The sequence below is a fragment of the Arachis stenosperma genome, chromosome 5 (genome assembly GCF_014773155.1).
Source record: "Arachis stenosperma cultivar V10309 chromosome 5, arast.V10309.gnm1.PFL2, whole genome shotgun sequence".
NCBI classification, from domain to species: domain Eukaryota; kingdom Viridiplantae; phylum Streptophyta; class Magnoliopsida; order Fabales; family Fabaceae; genus Arachis; species Arachis stenosperma.
Window position 1 is genome coordinate 7,528,332 of NC_080381.1, and position 22,380 is coordinate 7,550,711.

At 31.0% G+C, this 22,380-nt stretch overlaps 2 protein-coding genes across 3 annotated transcripts; one reads left to right on the forward strand and one right to left on the reverse strand.

Annotated features, from left to right (window-relative positions):
* Positions 1-2,346: 2,346 nt before the first annotated feature.
* On the forward strand, positions 2,347-3,424 carry LOC130979962 (uncharacterized). The gene is made up of 2 exons (XM_057903537.1): positions 2,347-2,586; positions 2,678-3,424. Exons 1-2 carry the CDS (start codon positions 2,503-2,505, stop codon positions 3,104-3,106), a joined length of 513 nt encoding a protein of 170 aa, XP_057759520.1. The 5' UTR covers positions 2,347-2,502; the 3' UTR covers positions 3,107-3,424.
* A 2,929-nt stretch (positions 3,425-6,353) lies between these two features.
* On the reverse strand, positions 6,354-9,682 carry LOC130979692 (BTB/POZ domain-containing protein SR1IP1). 2 transcript variants are annotated; one of them, XM_057903212.1, is made up of 6 exons: positions 9,464-9,682; positions 9,056-9,198; positions 8,895-8,964; positions 8,104-8,712; positions 7,143-7,679; positions 6,354-7,068 (listed from the first exon to the last, which is right to left on the reverse strand). In XM_057903212.1, the coding sequence occupies exons 2-6, from the start codon at positions 9,157-9,159 to the stop codon at positions 6,523-6,525; spliced, it is 1,866 nt and encodes a 621-aa protein (XP_057759195.1). In that variant the 5' UTR covers positions 9,160-9,198; positions 9,464-9,682; the 3' UTR covers positions 6,354-6,522. The 2 variants fall into 2 exon arrangements, with proteins under 2 accessions (XP_057759195.1, XP_057759196.1); XM_057903213.1 differs by having other exon boundaries at positions 9,458-9,659.
* Positions 9,683-22,380: the final 12,698 nt, after the last annotated feature.

Here is a 22,380-nt window from a genome sequence, read left to right on the forward strand (position 1 = left end):
ATGAAAGTCCTTTTTATATAATGGACATTCAGTAGTGTATTGATTAGCACATTCACGTTAACTTAATCACACACATGGCCAATTAATGTCGACAATCATTGCGCAAGTCTCTTTAGACATAATAATTTGAATGGGGTTTTGTTAGGGGTAATTATTAATTTAAATGTAATAAAAATTTTATTGGAAAAGATTCTAAGATTGTAGTACAACAATTATTGTATAAATAAGAATAAATAACATTTAGCCAAACTCATTTGCTAATATACAAGAAATCATGTTATGATTTTGTTGGTTTAAATAATTTGTTAGAAGATTATTAGAATTTATTATTTTTAATTAATAATTAGTTATTAATATTTAAAAATGTGAGTTAAAATATGTTATGAAATTACTATATTAATAGAATTGAGTTGATGACTGAAAATGATGGTCAAAAATAATAAATTCTAATGACCTTCTACAATTTTTTTAATTTGACATATAACCAATTTACTCTTAAGTGATGAGTTCACTCGTCTGCTTAAATAAGTATTGGACGTTCGAATCCGTCTTATATATCTAGCAATCTATTGGTCAATGAAAAACTCTTAAATAAAGTTTAGATTCATGATAAATTAGTCCTTATCCTACTAAATTAAAGAATACTATAAAAAAAAATTGACATGTTAAATTTTATTTAGAGATTATTAATTCCTTTTTTTATAAGTATCAACTTGTAAAGAGCAAGTACAAAAGCATCGATATCATTGATGATTCTGTATTTTGCCATGAATGTGATGTTGGTAGAACAGAGAAAAGAATGGATTAATGATGCGATAACCTATGACTTTCTGTCCCTTCAAAAATGTATATATTTAAGATCATGCGCCAGTTCCTAGTTTGGACAGTTATGCAATGGGTACCAACTTATCGTACGGTCAGGATCTACTTCTTGGAGGCAAAGATGCCACTTCATCAAGCTTAGCTTAGCTTCAGTTACAACTTACAACTATTTATTATATTACAGAGCTGATACATATACACAACACAGAAACTTTGGTGCATGTGATTCAATTCACCTAGCTAGCTAGCTAATTAAATAAAAGCATGCTATGCTGTGTTGTTCTGTTGATGATTTGTCTTGAGCAGACCAATGCCTTGCATTGTGATCCTCAACAACTATATAATATATTAACTATAGTGTAATGAATTATTTATTTCTTTCTTTATTATCAGTGTGAATTTAATATATGTGCATTGCTGGTGAAACAATACTGTCTCATGAGGCATCTCCTCCACAAAACTTGAATCACATTGGTCAAAGCACTGGGATTTCAGATTTGTTTGGCATGCCTAAAACCTCATGCAATAGCACTCTTGGTTCCTGTGTGAGATGAGAAAATAATCTCAAAACTCTTCAAATAATAGTTTCATTGCATCATTCTATCTATATACACTGAGGATCTAGCAGTCTACTAGCAAGTAGTGTGTTTAATTTTCTCAAATAAAACAAGGTTGTTGCTGAACTTTATGTGGCCATATATATATAGTTGAAGGAGCTTGTTTTCTTTCCTTGAGAGAGCTACGTTCCTTTTCTTGGATTATCTTCTTCAATGAAATCTCACAGGTCAGAACCTGCACTTTTTATTTGATTATTCACAATCTTTTGAGCTTGGAATTCAGGTAATTGGTTTCTGTTAATAGCTTTGCTTTGTTCTGAGAAGCTTATCATGAACTTAATCCACTGTTTCATAACAATGTTTTAGAATTTTATTATATAGTTTGGTTTTGGGCCACTTTTTCACCTTCCCATCAGGTTTTATTTTGATTTTAGAATTTTGCTATATAGCATAGGTTCCATATAAAGCATTGAAAATGATCTATCATCATATATCTATGTTTAGAAATCATTACTTGCAAAGTGGTGCACTAATAAGCACTATTAATGGTTCTCTGTATGGCCCTAATATTAATGACATTATACCAAGAATATATGTATTCCTTTTGGTTTAAATATCTAAGAGAGATAGTATATGAAAAGAAGAGAAAGTACATACTTGGTTGGTTATGTATTATTCTCTCTCTATCTGTACGTTTATATATCTGTGGTAAAAGAAATTATTTATGGTGAGAAAATTTCAGCAAATAACTTAGGGAATGGAAGATATTTTTTTGTTATTCAAGTTTGTGGTCCAAATTTTTGGAATGAGGGAAGCATGGGACTAAGAAACAGACAACTTATGCATAAAGGGAAGTTGATGTCATCATTTTGTAGTATTAGGGCTCAATGCCATTATTATAGTTTAGCAGTACATATATACACACATTCCCCCACACCAACATAGCTATTTTCAGCATAAACAATATGATGTTTCCATTGATCATTTCAGGTAACATCAAATTGATAACTGATATATGAAGGTTGAATGATAAACATTCATGAACATCTGAACACAAGTTTCCACCAAAGTATAGTTATTAGTTAATACTGCAGAAGCTTAATTAGCAGTTAGATATCCAATAATGGAGAAGAAGCTCATTAGGCCATGTGACAGAGAATACATGAGGATGGCCATGCTAAAACATGAACAAACTTTCAAACAACAGGTACTTCTTCTTCTTCTTCTTCCCTTTCTGTTTATATAAAAATAATAATTTGTCCTAATAGTAACTAGATTGGAATGTTGAATTTCAACAGGTGTATGAACTTCACCGTTTGTATAGGATTCAGCAGGCACTGATGAAAAAGATGGAAGGCAGCAGCAGCAGAATCAGTGAAATTGAAGAGTCAGAGATTGAGTTGACTCTAGGGCCTTCAAGTCACTACAACCGTAAGAAAGTTGTTGAGGCATCACCTCTAACTTCAGATTCAGGTCAAAGCTTTTCTTCTTCTTCTGGTTCTGGTTCTGGATCCTGTTTCATACACAACAACACAAGTTTCAAGACCCATCAATATCATAGCAGCCATAGAGAAGAATTAGGTGGAGGCATTATAGGCCTTGTCCAAGTGCCACATTCAAGTAGTGGTGTTAGAAACGGTTACCATATTATTGAAGAACAATCAAGACTAGAGAGATCAAAACAGCCACCTTCACTTCTTCAAGTATTGAGCCTTAGCATTACATGAGAATTTCTATGGTCAATGTGATACATATATATATCTGCTTAATTTACTACTGTTTTGACTATTATCAAGTGCAGTTTTATGATGTCTTGTGTATAAAGTACTAAGTTTTATGGTTTAACCGGTTATGGTGGCTAATATTTCTTTGATTTTGTGACTAGAAGTTACATGATATTCTTTTTCTGTCATCAACGTTTATCATGAAAACGTTCCTTTCATGCCAACCAACCATGTCTATTTCAGGCTTTGTGGAGGCCTGAAAATAGAACAAGAAATTCAATCCTTCAAAGAAAGCATCTTTTGAATATGACAAAATTCATATATATCTTTTGTCCTATCACCCAGCCATAGCAAACATTCAGACGTTTCTCCAAAGCAATCAACCCAGCCAGCTAATTGGTTGATTAAGTTAAATATTGAAATAATCTCAAATCATGTTAATTAGAAGACAAATCTCTAATGATGAGTGCTGCTTCTGTCAATTTAGTGTTAGTGTTATTACTTATTAGTGGTGGTGTCACTGAAAAATGGGAGAGGAGGGTGAGTGATCACTGCTTTACTGCAAACGCGGACATGCATGATTTTATTTATTGCTCTCAAAAATAACAAGTATAGTTACAATGTTCTAAGATCACCTTTTAAGATTATTAATTTTTTTTATAGAAAACTTATAAAATTTAAGTTTTAATATATTTGTTATAAAATAAAAAATTTAAAACTTTTATTATTACTAATAATCTTTTTTGTTATGTCCTCCTTAATTAATTTATCTCTTGCTAGCTATACAGAATTTAGTTTCAATCAATAATTCATGAACTTACAAATCAACAAGAATTTGGCAATCTAGTTGTTGTCTAGCATCACATGGACAGAGGATTCTCTTGCGTGTACACTAAAAAACATTTGTAACTTACTACATTTAATGGCTTTGGAATATTCATACAATTGAGAAACCAAATCATAGTCTCTTACTTTTATTTGATGATTGGGTTTTAGACCATCAACACCGACACTGCAAGGCTGTCACTTCTAGTATTATTACCCTTTCTCAAAAGCTTTTTTCTATCGCAAAGGACTAATTATTTTGCAAATAAGACCCCACCAATCTCTCTTCTCAGATTTTATATCCTAGGGTGCGGTGATCTTTTGGTCCAGTTATTTTTGAGAAGACAAAATGTCACTGTGAAAACTGAGAAGTCAGAAGTAGCTTGATTCACCTCATTTTTACAATCGCCGTATGTAAATGGCTAAATGCTCTGTCCTTTCTATACCTTGATTCATGACTCTTTTTTTTGTTTGGTTAATGATCACGATCCATTTTAAGATCGTTCAAATTTCAAAATGCATATTACTTTTGTTCTCAATAACATGACTTTTTAGATATGTTATAACTTATAAGAGAGATTTTTTGTTTGAGTTAGATTTTAGAGTTAAATTAGACTTGCTTGATTCTACTATCATATTCGAATATTTTCTATTTAATATTATTAGGATAATCATCTATAAATATCACATTACAAATACACTACAAACAATTATTCTTTATTGTAAGAAAAGGATATATTATAAGTTCTATATAATTTTTAAATAATTTATAAATGTGAGATATTACTTGAACTAATTTTTGAAGTAAAATTAGACCAAACTCAATTTTAATAATTTTTATATTTCTACGCATCACAGTAAACGACTTTTATATTGCTGTTATTACTATAATTATTAGTGGTTAAGATTTTGTTTCTATTAGTTTTTGGAAGAAAAAGAAAAATAATATATTTATTAAAAATACTGAGAATATCTATCCAAATATTTCCTTTTTTTTTCTTTAAAATAAAAAACTACCTAAAAAAGATAAATAAAAGAGCACCTTTCAGCAAGATGTAATGACCCATGGCACCCCATCCATGTCCAATCTATGGCTTCATTTGTTGTTAGAAATGATGCTGGTATCCTAGATTATTAATCAATCATGCTAGATAATTAATTAGGGTACTTGTCAATAACAACTAATTATTAGTTGGGTTACAAACAAGTCTAAAAAAAAAATCTAAAACCTAACGAAAAAATTTCTAAAAGTTAAAAAAATTCCAAAATTAAATAAAAAGAAATCACTAAAATCTAATAAAAAGAAATATTTAAAAGAAAATAAAAAATCTAAAATTATTGTAAAAATAATATCCAAAACTTAACCAAAAAAAATGAAAGGTAACAAAAAAATATTTAAAATTATTGTAAAAAAATCTAAAACCTAAGAAAAAATCCAAAATTTAAACAAAATAAAAACTCTTTTAATTATAATAAAAAAATAATGTTTCTTATACTTGAATTTCGAATGTTTCTTATATATTCTTAGAATTCGAATGTTTAAATTTTAGAGATTTTAGTTGTTTTTTTGAAAATATATAATTAAAAGTAAATGAAAGCAAACCAATAAAATGGAGGCATTATTTCATCTGTTTTTTATACCCAAGTTTTATATGTTTACATTTTAGAGCTTTTAGATATTATTTTGAAAATGGGTAGATACGTGCAGTACCTAGTATTCATTGTTTACGACTAGAACTACTGGGTTATTTAATTCCATTCGCTCCTTTAGTTTTTGTCTCTGAGTATCAGTGTCGGTCTAGTAGAGTGCTTTCGCTGTTGGTGTTCTTTCCGATCTCTACGTATTTCACCGCTCCACCAGAAATTTCTTCTGTCCCTACCGTACTTCAGCTTGGTAGTTTCCACCGCTTATCCAGGGTGAGTCCTGGAATTTGACGACGAACTTAAAAAGTCATGACCTGTTAAAGCCATTAAAGAGCGTTTCCACATGGTAATCTTTAAAAAATAAATGAAAACAAATAATACCTCTAGATTTTGAGTGTTTAAATTTTAGATATTTTCGAATGTTTATTTTTTATGATTTTGGATATTTTATTTTATTAGGTTTTAGATATTCTATTTTAATGATTTTGAATGTTTCTTTTTATTAGGTTTTGATGTTTTTTTTATATTTTAAATATTTTTTAATTAAGATTTAGAAATTATTTTTTAATAATTTAAAATATATTTTTATATTTTATTATGAAATTGGCTAATTTATTAAAATATTGTCTAAAGATTATAGAAGATGTTGGTTATCTAGAATTTTGCATTATTAATTAACTGGCTTAATCTGATTGGAAGAATGATTCTTCATTTCTTCCAATGAATACCAATGTTGAATTCAGTTTGCATTGTTGCCAGTCACCAGCTAGCTAGACAGCAATTCAACCAAGGAATTATATATTTAATTTTTCAACACCCTTTACAATATATTTCTCATTTGATCATGATCAAAACATATAATCTACAACGGCATCACACAATTTAGTAGTAAACAAAAAAGAAAAGAAAAGAAAAACAAGGAAGGAAAAGTAGTCCTGTATTTTCAAGCCTCATGATATGGAGTGGCGGCGATTCTTATTTGGTTTTGTGCGACCTTTGGAGAAAGGTGCGATGCCATCAGCACGTAGAAAAGGAGAGAGTTTTCCAAGTTTCTTGGACACAGAACTTATGAACGATTTTCGAGGCAGAGGAGGCTTATCAGCGGCAGAAGAAGGCGAGGCACTTATCATAGGGCTGCTAATTCCTGATTTGATCAGTGTGGAATTCTCGATCTCTTTTAGCTTCATTTTCAGTTTCACAAGCTCTAATTTCAGATCTTGATTTTCTCTGCGTAATGTGGAGAGTTCATTTGAAACCGGATGGTGAAATACACTGGTCTTGGATTGACCTGAAGAAGGAGATTCTCCACTCGCACTGCTTCCATTATTCATGGCGTCACGTAGTCTTTGCTGTTCGTAGTAGAGAACTTGAACCACGGTTTGGACCGGAAGACGGTCGTTTTGTGCCGCATGCGCGCACGCCTCTCGCGATAGCTTCTGGCAATCCATCACGCCACATACTTTCTTTCTCTCCATGTCACTCAGATTAGGATGAGCCTACGAGTTTATGCACAAGAATAAATATAAAATACATAATTAAACATAAATTATTTTAGAGAAAGGGAATGCACCTTGAGATAGATGTCAATGGCTCTATACATGCCATCTTCTGTTGGCTTTGATTGTTCAGGAATCAATTCAGCCAGACTGGTGAACTTTGCGATCGTTAAATTTCGATCCGTGGCTATTTCAGATAGGTAGTTTTCCATCAGCTTTCCAACCCGTTCGGTATCAGTTTGTGGAGGCGAAAAGTATTCAACATCTTGATTATAGACTAAATGGTTCCCAAGATGAGATTCAAGGTAATTGGTCATGATCCTCTGCACCGTATCCACATCAAACAATGTGTCCCCAGTAAATGAATAAGAAGGAATAAGAAGATCATCTAGGACAGCGTGTCCTAACTGCATGGCCATCCTCTTCTCCAAATCAAGCCTGCAAGCAACCGTCGTCTCCAGATATATCGCCGAGCGAAGCAGCATAGACAGAAAGCTTACAGACATTGCATTCTTCTCCCTTGGCAACAGGCTCACTATTGTCTCCAAAACAACCCTCTTTTCGTGCTCTTGTCGCGGCTCAATCTTCTTCCTTCCCTTTGCAAATATATCCTAAACAAGAAGGAGAAAAAAAAAAAGATGTCAAGACTGACTGAATCTATAAGACTGCATTTGGATACACTGTTTCTGAGAAGATGAAAAAATCAGGAGAAGTCGACTTCATGCGAAGTTGATAATTGAGAATCGTTCGATAATTTGACTGATTTGACTAAATTTTCATCTAACGGTTTTCAATTATCAACTTCACGTGAAGTCGAATGCATCTGAGTTTCCACCTTCTGAGAAAGAGCTACAGAAATTCATTTGAGGTGCCAACTCACTTGCAGTTGTGTAAAGTTGATAAACTGAGAATTGTTAGATAGTAATTTAGTTAAACATATTAGATTATCTAACGATTCTCAACTACACCTTTAAATGCAATCTAAAAAGCGTATCCACTTTGAACAGTTTCAATCATTTTAGCCTGGGGTCTCACCAAACCTCGTAGAGATTTCTGTGCATAGAGCATTAGAATGGGACCAATAGCATATTGTTTAAACCCTCTAGCCATCATTGCAGTTAGAACTCTCTGGAAGATGTCGATTCGGAGAACCGTTAAGTCTTCAGACCACCAATCAACCACTGGCCTCTGATGATGAGACACAACTCCATCAGAGCCACTGTCACTTCTTGCAGAAGAAGTGCAAAACTGGCTTTCCTTGCAGGCTATGTATGCAATGGCATCGATGCATTTACTCACCAATTTCGCTTTCTCTGCCACTGGAAGGAGCTTCTCTGACATGTGCAATATAGACACAGCCCCTGATATTGTCTTGAGTGCCACTTCGTTCAAGTAAGCATCAGTTCTTCCAACTAAGTTTCCAACTGCATAATCCTCTGTCATCTCGAGATACTCCGCCATGCAGCGAAGCATGGCGATGTTTTCCACAGTTATCTCGAAGTTTATTCCGTAACAGAATTTGGCTGCCAGTTCGAATCCTTCTGCTCCTCCAGGAACATCAGAGAGTTCAATCAAGGACACATCAGCATCGTTGGATTCTGAGACCAGTTTCCTTATATATCCACACTTGGAGACTAATGGAAACTGCAATTACAGTATGTAATATATGTTAAAGAATGATTCAACCTTAATTGATGATCAAAATAACAATTCTATGCATAGTATTGCTTCCTAATTTAAGTTCTATAATTCTATTATTAGACATGAAGCACAAAAGTTGAATATGAAATTGTTATTATTCTAATATGTTTGAATCGGTTCACTACCTTATGTAAGGAAAATGAAGCTTCTCCAACTTGAACAATAACATCACTTGGAATCTCCTGAGAAAAAATCCTGTAATTTAAGTACTAAGTAATTAATCTCATTGGTTTTTGGTTCTTGTATCAAAGAAAGAAAACGTAAGCATATCGATATGAAAGAATACCATTCACTCGTTCTCTTCATGGCACTAGAAAGAAGCTCCTTCTTCTTCAGGGACAAGTCAGGAGTAGTAGCAGCAATATTATTCTCTTGACCACGATCCACCATGGCAGTTACAGATTCCTAGCTCACAATAGTTTCATTAATCTTAAGAAGAAAAGAAAAGGATTGAATCAGTGGTGGTATTATAGGCTCAAAGCTCATCTTTTATATTTATAGATTCCCTCTACATTTTCTTCATGGCAAGGGGAAGAGAAGTACTTTTTATCCCTTCAAAATTGGAATTTGAAACTCTTTTTTTATATATACTAATTTTCTTTTTTCTTCTTGCTTTTGAAATAAGAAGCTGAAGCTGAAATGAACCAACATGCGGGAAAATAAAGACCAACGAGGATAGAGTTGGAACCTGAACCTCAAATGAGTTTCCGAGCAACGGTAATCAAACAAATCATCGGCCATGTGAATTTACCAAAACAAAGGTTTTAATGTCAAGAAGAAACACAGCTGAGTGCCTGAATTAGAGGGTATAAGAAGGAATATATGAGTGGCATTATCGAAATTTTAAGATGTGAGGAGGGGCAAAATGGAAGCAGAAATGGTGTGTGGTGTGTGGAAAGGATGAGATGGTTGCATGTTGATTGGCGTCTCTGGCGTTTGTATCAACGTGAGAAGTTTGAAATTCTTTTCTCATGTTCCCATCCACAACAATAGAAGAGAGTGTTCCTGGCCCATTTTTGGTAATTTGTTCCGCACCATACATACAATGAATAATAATTTGAATTTTTATTTTATTTTATTTTAACTTTTTTCGCCCTGGTTGATTTAGTGACAAGTAAATTCATATTTTGGAAATGAGAAATTAATAACGTTAAGTTAAACCATTGAAAACTGAAAAGTTGCCACTGGGTTCAGGTTGGTTAAAAATTGTGCATTATTGATCTAACAGACTAACATGTGAATAGGACCACAGGAAAATTCATAGGGGGCAATAATGAATGGATTTGATGACCACTCAGGTAATTTTTATTTGAATACGATAAATAAAAATTATTAAATAATTTAATATATTTAATTAAATTATTATTTAATAATTTTTAATTATTATTTTTACATAATAATTTCATGTAAGTAGTCACTATGGATATTATACTTAGCAAAGACTAGAAGCTCAAAATATGTTAATTGGATACTACTAGCTATCTATAAGACTATAACATTTGTTATTGGACAAAGGTAGACGATACTATAGCATTCGTGATTGATTTAAGTATATCGTTATTTATATTCTTTAAGCAAAATTTCAAGTTGAAATTTTATTTCAGAATAAGAAAAAAATTATCCCTGACTTAGCTCGATTTAAACAATTCGCTATTAATATGTAATCATGGCAACCAAAAATAGATTCAGACAAGTGGTTTTAATAAAAATAATGGGATAAGTTTGCTGTTTTTATTATTATTTTCATGGGGAGCATAGTAGTAAGCAACTCACTAATTTTATTGTAAGCTATAAAATAAGGATATTTGCTGAATTATTGTCTCTGATATATATTTTGGCTATTACATTTATCGATATTTATTGAGATGTATATTTTGTGTATTTAATAGTATTTTAATAAAAAATAAAAAAAATTTGTCGAACATATTTTAATACACTTAAATATTATTACTTCCCAACATATTTAACTTTATTTTTAACATGTATTTTTAAAATAAATTTAAAAATAATATATATTATTATTATTAAAATAAAAAATTATTTTAAATATTTTATGTAATTAAAAAAAATTAATGTTAATGTTATTTTACACATGTATCTAATTAAATAATGTCACATAAATAAAAATAAATACTTTTTATGTTAATTGCATAAATAATCTTTTAAAAAATATTAAATATAATTAAAAATTAATTTATATTTTAATATTAATAAAATACCAAAATATCATAATTTATCTAAATGATATATATATATACTCTGTTTTTGTGTCTTATAACAATTTAAAATTCGTACGTTCAAGTTATTCATGTCATAGATTATATATACTCTGTTTTTGTGTCTTATAACAATTTAAAATTCGTACGTTCAAGTTATCCATGTCATATATTGTAAGAAATTATCTGGAATATTAAATGAATATATGTAATATATACTAAGCACACGGAAAAAAAATTATTACTCTTCTACTTTTGCGTTGTGTTCGTTATGTAGGAAGTTTGTGAATTGGCACATATAGCATATAGGTCATAACGGCATAGCAATCAGCAATGGAAGATTACTATTCAGTCCCCCATAATCACTACTTCTCTGCATGATAGAAGCAGCACAGCTTCTTTAATTTAATTGATGAACTCATCACCGTGGTATGTATGTAGTACAGCAGCAGATAGTCTATGCAATAATTTGTGCACCCAGCAGTGTATTAATGATAGATTAGCACCCGTACAAATCAGATACAGTTTTTAGTTTGGTGTTTTCACATCATGCCACCCTATAAAGGGTCCCCTTCATATAATGCATAACGACTAATCATCATCAAAATAATGATTCAAATCAATTTGCATAAGATTGTTGGTTTCTCCAACTGAGATATGTTACTCTGGATTATTGGATTTAGACCCCGAATAATGTATAGCACATACATTAGTCTTATATGGGTCATGGACTCATGGCCACTTGGCCATTCATCAATATTTGAGGCTGATCTAGTATGTAGTTTTCATTTTCAATCAACTATTTCCCCAACATAATCAGAACCAAAGCATTTATGATCAAAATGCACGGCCTAAAGGTGATCATGTATATATATGTTGAATTGCTTACATGTTATGAATAGATTCAAACTCACTTCTCATACACACATATCCAAATTATAAAATTATGGTTTTGTTGCCGATCAGTCATTGCCTAAGAAACTGTAGCGATAATATGTAAAGAGAAATATTAGGGATCAAAATTTTTTATCAATATTAGCTAACATTTTTAGCCAACATCTTACTTTTATATTATTATTAGGAGTTAGGATTAGTGTTGATGATTTTAAATTGGATACTTAGAGTGTAGAATATTAGTCAAGTATTGTCAAAAAATTATCAATTTTATTGGTCATGTAGCATTGTTTACATGTAAATATCGTTTAACCTTACTATTTAGAATATTAAAAAAATGTATACATTGATTCATCGGTAAAAACTTTTACTTTATTTATTTTTACTCCAAACTTAACATGCATACCTTTGGTGATATGAATAATTCTGCATATAATAAGGGAGAGAACTTTCATAGATAAGGACCCGTGAGCAGGAATAGTCTTGTGGAATTATATGCGTGCAATGCTTGAAGTTGGGATGCATGCTTACCCTAGCTAGCTAGCTGAGATTAGATAGATCACTTCCTTCAATAACGCTCTTTAATCTGTCCGAGTGTGAAGCTGGGGATATTACAAGACAAAAGAAAAAAAAAAGGTCAATGGGACAATGATGTAGCCTGTCACCTCCAATTTGCCTTTAATTTGTTAGTTCTTAATCACTATTTTCAGGGCAAATTGCTTGAAAATCTCTCCCCAAGGAATGTAAGAAAATGTTCACGGGGCCATGACAAGATGAAATAGCTCTAGGCACATGGTATATGTTGACTGTTGAGCAAATTGTTTAACTTGTACCGCTTAATCAGAATACAGATCAGAGAAGAGAAATTGTATTCTTGAAATGACATATGTTATATCATTCAATAATTAGGTTTATTTGATTTTCTTTGTTGAAGATCATACATTCTTTAGACCAAGCGCAATAATGAAGTGCCTGCATAAAAACAAGGGAGGACATTTCACCCCAAAATGAAAATTAGGAATTTCCATTAGCCTATACAAGTTCTTCATGTATATGGTGAATTTATTATAAATATGAAAGAAACGACGTCGTGCAATTGGTGTAATCACTTTTATGTAATATAAGAATAAGAGAAAATGATAGTACTCTTCTCTATAAGATGTCTAAATAATATTTCTTTCTATTTATAAAATGGAGTGTTACATTTTATAAACAGAGGGGAGTCTCATTTTCATAAGATCAAATAGAATCATTTTTGTTTTGAGTTAAATTTTTTAGATCATGAATATATATTTTTTTATATTAATTTTTAGAGCACTAGTACGATTTTTTCTGTAAGTAAATAGTGCAATTTAGCTTTGGATTACAGTTCAAAATAGTTGATTTTTAGAGTGAAGGGTTAGTTAAAAGTTATAGTAGTTGTTAAAGAGGGGCTAATGGGCTATAGGTCACCATGCAAGCGCCAATCTAGCTTGAGAGTTGAGAGGCAGAGATCCATGCATTAGCATTGCCCTTTGGCATGACCATCATCAACCATCAAGGCTAGCATTATTAGTTATGTGTATTATGGATGCCATGCATGCATGGGCGAACATGATACACATCGACGACAAATATATCATGTGAAAATGATAAGGATCGGGTTTGGCTTTGCTGGCCAACGTGTGATTCGTGAAGGAGATTAGATTACGCTGGAGCCTCTTCTAGATTGGTGTCTTGTGTTTGGCACTCTCCTCGTCCTGACTTAGAAGATCACATCGTGTTTTTTCAATTACTCTAAATAGTTTAATTGATCTACACGAATTTCTTCTTTCTTTTATACCACAAAGAAACTCATTATTCCACCCATTTGAGTATTAGTAAACTTTTAATTTAATAAACATATCTATCATATATTACATGTACAAAAAAAATTAGTTATTATTTATATAAAATATATAAATTAAAATAAAAAATAGATATATATTAAAAATAATTTTAATAACATATGTATTTATTGAATACATAGTAATTAATTTAAAGATTAATTTTTTTTTGTGCACGTAATATTTTTATAAACAGAATTTTAAGTAAGTGAAATACCAATCAACTTATTAAAATTAGAATTTATTTAACATGTACTTGCGCTCTAATAAGGACACCTATGAAAGTTATGATTAATATTTTTTTTAAGAAGGACACGTATTTATTTAAGTATATTTTTTATCTTTAAAATTTATCAAAAATTTTAAAAATATCTATAAATTTTATTTTAATTTATTTCAATTTTATTCTTAAAAAGTTTTATTTACATTAAATATGTACTTGAGAGCTAATTTTTATGGACTAATCTAATAATAAATGTAAGACAATTATATCTGATTTAGTTATATTGAAATTAAGATTGTTTCTATAAAATTGTTGCTAAATTATTGGTCTTAAATTTTTTAAAAAATCAATTTTTAGGAGTATATTTGATACAAATTAAAAAAATTTTATTCAAAATAAAATTTAATAATATTCTTAAAACTTTTAACAAATTTTAAAAATAAAAAATATTTTTTATCCTTTAATTAATAATATTAAGATTAAAGGTATTCAAGATCGGCATAGCTCAATCCAAAACATATATATTTTTGTCAATTTTAAATTTGTCATTTTAATCCAATATTATTTTCGGATCATCAAGTTCAATAATACTTCGAATAGGTCCGATCCAAAATCGTATTTTATAATTAAAATATATATTTCAATTAATATTTTTTATATTATATATTATTATTTTTATTTAAAATAATTTGTTTTACTATCAATAAGATATAATCTTTGTTAAATTTAATTTTTAAAATATTTTTTAAAAATTTATTATATAAAATTTACAAAATTATATATACTAATCTTATATCAAGTCAATTCAATTTGAATAAGTTAATTTTTCAGATTAATTTAAGATCAAATTAAAATTTTAAAATAATTCTATTAAAATATTAGAGTATAGTCGATACAATTCTATCCATATACAATCCTAATTAACACAGTAATATATATTAGCTAAACTCTTAATCTTAATATAAGTGTTTATATAAGAATACTCAACAAATTATTTACTAAATAGCGACTAAGTCATAACAACAAAGAAATTAAACCAACGCATTTAGACTTATGGAATACATTACTATTTTCATGTGTGCTAAGCTTATGTTCATAGAGTTCAAAGTTCAAATTTCAAACTCAAGTCTCGACATCATTCCAAGAGTCTAAAAATCCAACGGATCATTGAATTAGTAAAATTATTACAGATTTATAGATCCAATTAAAATTTAATTAGAGTTGAATCAAATATAACAAATAATATGTTTATATATAAAATAATTATTTTAACTAAAAAAAATATTTTATTTTATTATTTTAAACTGATTAATTATTAAAAAATTAAATTAATTTAATCGATTTATTACTTTTCCTAACTCTTTTTTTTTTTAACGGTTTCATTAACAATTAACTTTTATGTTAAATCAAATTGGTCTAATAATTAATTTTCACTTAATCTAATCGAATCGGCCAATTCAAACTTATTGTTGGAACTATAGTTCATTTCATGCAATGATACTCCTAATTCCTAAACACCATGGAGGAAGGGTATATCTATCATTCAGACCTCAGAAGGTCTAGAAGGGTGCTGCTTGACTGCGAACTGAAATATCCATTATTATTAATTTATTATTATTAGGTACTTTTTATCTCACGCAAATAAATAAAAGTAAGCAATCAAAATATAGTTCCTTAAATGTTGACAATTTACACAATTAAATAAATCACAATTTAATATTATTCAAATACAATAAATAAAAATAATTATATTCGAGTTCTATTTTTATTTTATATAAATCATTATAGAGTATAAAATTTTTATACAAATCTCACCATTTATGTAAAAAATAAATCAAGTATAAACTATTATAGAGTGTAACGATTTATGAACAAAAATTAAATAAAAAAATTGTTATATATAACACCCTTATTATCAGAATGTCATGCTTTCGATTGCGTCATTCTAATAATAAAAAGTATTACGACTACTTCATATATTTAATAATAAAATAGGAGTCTTTGACTCGAAACGTATTGCTAATTTTTTTGAAAACTGAAAAACTACTTTATCTTAAAAACAAACAAACATATATTTATATACAAGACTTCTTATATAAGTAGCTTATAAATATACATACATGCATTTTATTACAAGGCATAATTCCTATCTCTCTTACAATAAGATAGTGTTAATAGCGAGGGAAAAATAAACATCTAAACTAATACATCGTATAAGCAAAACGCAATATAACTCTTCGTAAGCTTCTTCTTCCGTTTCCTGAAAAGATAAAGTTGTAGGGAGTGAAAACCTAACCACACGGTCTCACCGTGGAATTTTTAGAATTGTCATAAAAAGATATTTAATAAGAAAACTATTTTCAAGTCAGTGATTATTGTTGTCTTATGAATAGTTTGAAAACTAACGGTTTAATCACCCAAAAAGTCAAAACCCTTTTTAAAAGAAATCAGTTAATTATCCAGGAGTCTAAAACTTTTCTTTTCGTATAAGAAAAATCTTTGAAAGTTTCTTAAACTGTATGAATGACCAAACTGTTCCAAACATAGGTTCATTAAATCTATGCTGAACTAGTTTGATATTTCATACTTTACTAAATCTTAAATCAGGAACCAATCACGACCTCCGGCCCAAGCAATTCAATCAACACTATCATCAATTTAGTATTAAAACTCAATCTCAAAAGTGCCACACCAAAACAAACACGGGCAAAATAGACAAGAAAAATACAGGTATAGATAGCAATTACAGCAAGTAGCTCAGATAATGGTTAATAACAGTTAAGCAGTTAGGCAAATCAAAACAAATTTAAACCAAATCAAAGCATGCAAATGCATATGATGCATGTCTGCTCTATGACTAATGAGCTCATTTGTCGGTTATATAGCCAAACCCGACATGTCCAGTAGCTAATTTGGACACTGTCTCTCTGGTATGCATTAATATCATTAGAGGGAATACGTGTCCTGTCACCATTAGAGGGATTATGTGCCATGTCACTATTAGAGGGAATAGGTGCCCTGTCACCTTTACAACTAGAAAGAAAACAGAGACATACTTGTCATCAATCAACCACAATCATATATCATTTATATTCATTCAATTTCATAATTTAAACTTAGTTTTTATCATTCTTCTTCCTCATCTTTTTCCCAGAGTAAGTGAACAACGCCATTGCCTCTTACCCGGAGTCGCATATCTCATTCACTTACAAATTTATTTTCAAACCCATTCTCATTATCATTCAATTTCATTCAAAATCATACTTTGAAATCATAATCTCATCATTCATCATTCTCATTCAATCATTATCATTTCTCTTATTTTGTTCATTAATAATTCAAATTTAAAACATAATTCATTCTTTTCTATATAAATCAAACTCAAACGTAATATTTTTTTTAATGACTCAAAATCAAGTCATATAATCCTTAAAATAAATCTTCTAAATAACCACTTTTCAAACGAAAGTTTCAATTTTTATAAATATTTCGACAGCATTTTCTCTAAAATTCGGACTTTGCCAGTATTCACGGGTCCCAACCAAACCATTTTCAAATCTCAATTATCTTCCAAAATCCAACCAATTCTAGTACCAAATCATTTTTAAAATCGAACTAATTCCATTAATAAATATTTTTTAAAATTAAACCAGCTCTAATATTAAATCATTTATAAAATCAAATCACTTTCAAAATCAAATCATTTTCAATGCCGATCCTTTTTTATTATCAAACTCATTCCAAAACTAAGAGAAACCACTTTTTATAATATTCAACCAAATAACTTTACAAATCAACTGCTTATCAATAACCGTACACCATTCAAGCAATCAGTAATTCAATTCGGCAAACAACCACATCCATAAGACAAACATAATCACAGAAATATATTTTTCACGTCAATATCTATTTATAACAATTCTATAATATAAAATAGATTTTTATGAAAAATCCCTATCTCAACTCGTCGAATCTTGAAAGCTATACAGCGCGTCAAAACCCCCTTCTTCTCAGCCTGTAACCTCGGCAGCCGCAACCTCAATTCCAAACCACTTCCACAGCAACTCTAATCGCAACATATAATAACCGAAACTCAATCTTATAACAATTAATGCAGCCAAAACCTCAACTAAGATAATAGAACAGCGATAAAAGAACTTTTTGGAACGAAAAACTTACTGCAACTATTTAAGAAATTGAACCAAGTAGCAGCAAAGCGGCTCAACGGCGACAGAGCACAGCTCCTAGAACGGCAGGAGAAGAGGCTTACAGTGGCAGAGGACGACATCAGCGACGGTGAAGGCAGTGGAGACGGTGACAGATCTGTGGCAGTGGAGGCACGACTGCACGAACAGAAACCCCCACCGTCGATCTCTCTCTCTCCTTGAGCTTATCTCTCTTCGAAGCTTGCCGGCGGTGGCCATGGGAGATTGGCGACGGCAACCCAGCGACGACGACTTCCTCTCAGGAGCACTCTCTATGTCAACCTCCAGCAGATTGGCGACGACAACCCAGCTTCCTCAGGCTCAGGCTCTCTCTCTCTCTCTCTCTCTCTCTCTCTCTCTCTCTCTCTCTCTCTCTCTCTCTCTCTCTGTGTGTGTGTGTGTGGTCTCGGCTCTCTCTCTCTCTCTGGTAAGTTGCGACGCGGCAGTGATGGCACGTAGTGGATGCACAATCTCCCCCTCCTTTCTTCTCCCTTCCCCGTCACAGCCTCACTCTCGGATCTCCCTTTCTCTCTTTCCTTTTGTTTTTTTGCCGATGTTGTTGTGTTAGTGTATATATGGGGGAAAGGAGATGACGGTGGGTGAATGACGGTGGAGATTAGGGTTTTGTATGTGTGTTTAAGGGATTTAGGATATTGATTTGGGAATTAGTGTTTATGCAGAGTATTAATTAAAAATTAAATTTAATCTAATAATAATATCTATAAAAATACTATTTAATTATTAACCTAAAATTTATTTCCAAATAAATATTCTAATTCCACAATTAAAGATAATAAAAATTAATTTTCTTTATAATCATAAAATAAAATTAAAAATCTAATTATTCAACTTAAAGCATATAAATTTCTTATTATTATTTAATTACTAAAGTTTTAAATTGTAAATAAAAATTGCTTAATTTATATATAAAATTTCTTAAAATATAACCTTAATTAAATATAATAAATTATAAATAAATTTATTATTAAATTATTTTAAAAATCCAGAGTCTTACATTACAAATTATAAAAAAAAATCATAGACAAAATCTACTAGTATATATCGCGGTTTAGAAAAGAATGAGAATATGCAAAAATCACAAAAAAAAGAGATTTATCTGGGAGGTGCTATAAAAACTGCGATAATTGGCCACAGATTATTCATTTAGGTCATTTTCAAAGTTTGATTTGAAGAGTTTTTCAAGAATCACGCACGAGTGTGATCATAAAAGAAGAATATCGTGTCTACTGACTAAATGATGTGCAGTGCACGAGTGTTATTGTTTGTTAAACATGCTACTTTTATTGTCTATTGGTTTAATTCATATAATTTAAAGCAGGATAGTGATGTTATTGATGTATTTATTAGTTGATTATATTATTGTTACTAGAATTTTTATTAAAGTATGACTAAGTTCAGTTTTTAATTTTGTGATGCGTTACTTGCCAAAAGTGCATCTCATACTTGAAAACCGTCAGGTTATACCACCTAACAAGATTGAATAAACCTTTGATCAGTGCATTCATTGAGCGGTGGCATCTTGAAACGTACACCTCTTTTTGAAAAATGCAGATCACACTACAGGACGTTGTGTACCAATTGGTGTTTCCTATTGATGGCGAGGTGGTTAGCGGGTGTCTCACTGATTTCTCACAGTTTATTCCTGATGAGAAGCCAGCGTGAAAATGGTTTGACAAGCTATTGGGTGAGCTTCCGTCCCATAAGATGTATAGCAAATGACAGTCTACTTCATGTGGTTTCATGACCGGTTTAAAGTGCTCTCAGCCGATGCGAATAAGGAGACAATGCGTATCTATGCTTGAGCCTATATTAAGATGTTGTTCTCCACTCAACTATTCAGTGACAAGAATGAAAATTAAATTCACCTTTAGTAGTTATCGTTTGTGGCAAAGTTAGATGAATTGAGAAGTATAAATGAGGTTGAATTGCTCTGAAATAGTTGTATAGATGCACGTGTCGAATAGCCAATAAAAATATAACAAATCTGGCTCAGCTGCTTTAGCTACTACAGTTGTAAATTTCTAGCAAGTCTTCACACTAAGACCATATAGCTTCATTACATTTTATATTTCGTTGATATCCAAAAATGATTCAGTATTTTTTATGTCGAAGATATTTATATAATAATTAACTTTCATAAACTGTTAGACCTAATACTAATATTAATTTATTTTACATATATAAATAGTTTAAGTTATAGTTCAAATGACACAATTTTTTATCTTTGTCTAGAAATTTCGAGTTCGAACTCCCTCCTAACTTTAGGAAAAAAAATTTAAACCCTCTCATAAATTCAAATAAAACCTAAGTGAAAACAACCGAGTTTGAGTAAAAAGTTGAATAGAGATGAATTTAATGAATGTTGAAAATTTTGAGAGAATAATTTAATGGCTGCTTTTTTTATATGGAAAAAATATTGGTGTTTTTGTTGAAAATGAAATTATTTTGTGTAATTACAGGTGGGTGAATTTTGTTGGTGGAAAGTCAACATCGTGAGGGGCGTGTTGCAATACGTGGAGGCGTGTTGAACACGTGACATTTGGTCAACACATGGGAGGCGTGTTGAATAATTTCACAATAATGTAATACACTTCAAATATCAATATTCAACTAAAATAATCTCAATTTTCATGAGTTAATACTCAAAATGACCCCCGAAATTTGACCACCAACTCAATTTGACTCTCTAATTTTCAATTCCGTCACTGGAGTGGTGATGTGGCATCCAAACCTCACCACATACCTCTCCTTTTTCCTCTTACCATTGCCATCACCACCTCCCTTCTACCAACACTCTCTCTTTCCCAACAAACAACAACATTCACAACTCACCAACACCCACACATTTTCATCACCATAGTTTTGAAGAGCATAACACCTACACTCACATTCTTTCATGACTGCAAGCAAACATCAAACCAATAAATGTGACATCGTTAGGGGGCAACACCATGAACCACCATTTGTGAAAAGAACTGCAATGCTTGCTTACTGTAACCATTCATTGCCATGCTGCAAATAACGACACCCTAAGAAATAACATCCTTATGCACAATTATGTTGAAAATCTTGAACCCCATTTTCATATAACCACACTTAGCATACATGTTGAACAATGCATTCCCAATGTTACCATCAATTACAAGGTCACATCACCCATTACCCCAAGTTTGAAGCACTCTCACCCATTGCACTCATCTTTGTGTTCCTATTAAGAGGGATCTAAAGTGTGGTGTTGTGTTTCTTTTTTTTTCCTATTTCTCTTTAATTTGTTAGGTAGCGTTTGGTGGAGAGACAAAGACGGAAAGACTGAGACTGAGACTGAGAGACAAAGACTAAGAGATATAGATTGAAATAAATTTCAGTATTCTGTTTGGTGCAAAGTGGGAGACAAAAATTGAAATAAGAATGAAACTCTAATTTAATTTGTACAAATGGTAAAATTAGAATTAATTAATTGAAATAAGGATATTTTAGGTATAAAATGTTATTAAAGTTTCAGTCTCCATTTCTAAAAATTTTAGTCTCCTGTGTCCCTATTTTTTAGAGGTACTAAAATACTGAAATTTTAGGGATAGAGACAGAAATTTTAGTACCAGTCTCTGAACCAACAAACATGATATTGAATCTCAGTCTCTCAGTCTCTGTCTCAATACCTCAAAACAAACGCTACTTTAATGTTAGTGATTGTTAATGTTGTTTGTTGGGGAGGGAAGACGTCGGTAGAGGAAAGATGGTGATGGTAATGGTGAGAAAGAGAATGATCAAATAATAGAAAGGCCTTCATAAATGGCGGTGAAAATGTGTGGGTGTTGATGGGTTGTGAATGTTATTGTTTGTTGGGGGAGGGAGGGTATTGGTAGAGGAGAAGTGGTGATGGCAATGGTAAAAAGAAGGAGAGGCATGTGGTGAAGTTTGGGTGCCATATCATCATTCCGGTGACGGAGTTAGATGGAAGGGCCAATTTGAACCACGTCTTAAAATTTTAGGATATAAATTGGGTCAATCAAAAATTAGAGAATCGGTAGTCAAATTTAGAGGGTTATTTTGAGTATTAATTCCCATTTTCATATTAAAAATAATTTCCGTAATTTAATTACTATTTTGATTATTATTTATTAGAATAATCATCCAAATCAGTCCAAGGATTTTAAAATCGAACATTTTAGTTCCCAAAAAAAATTAAT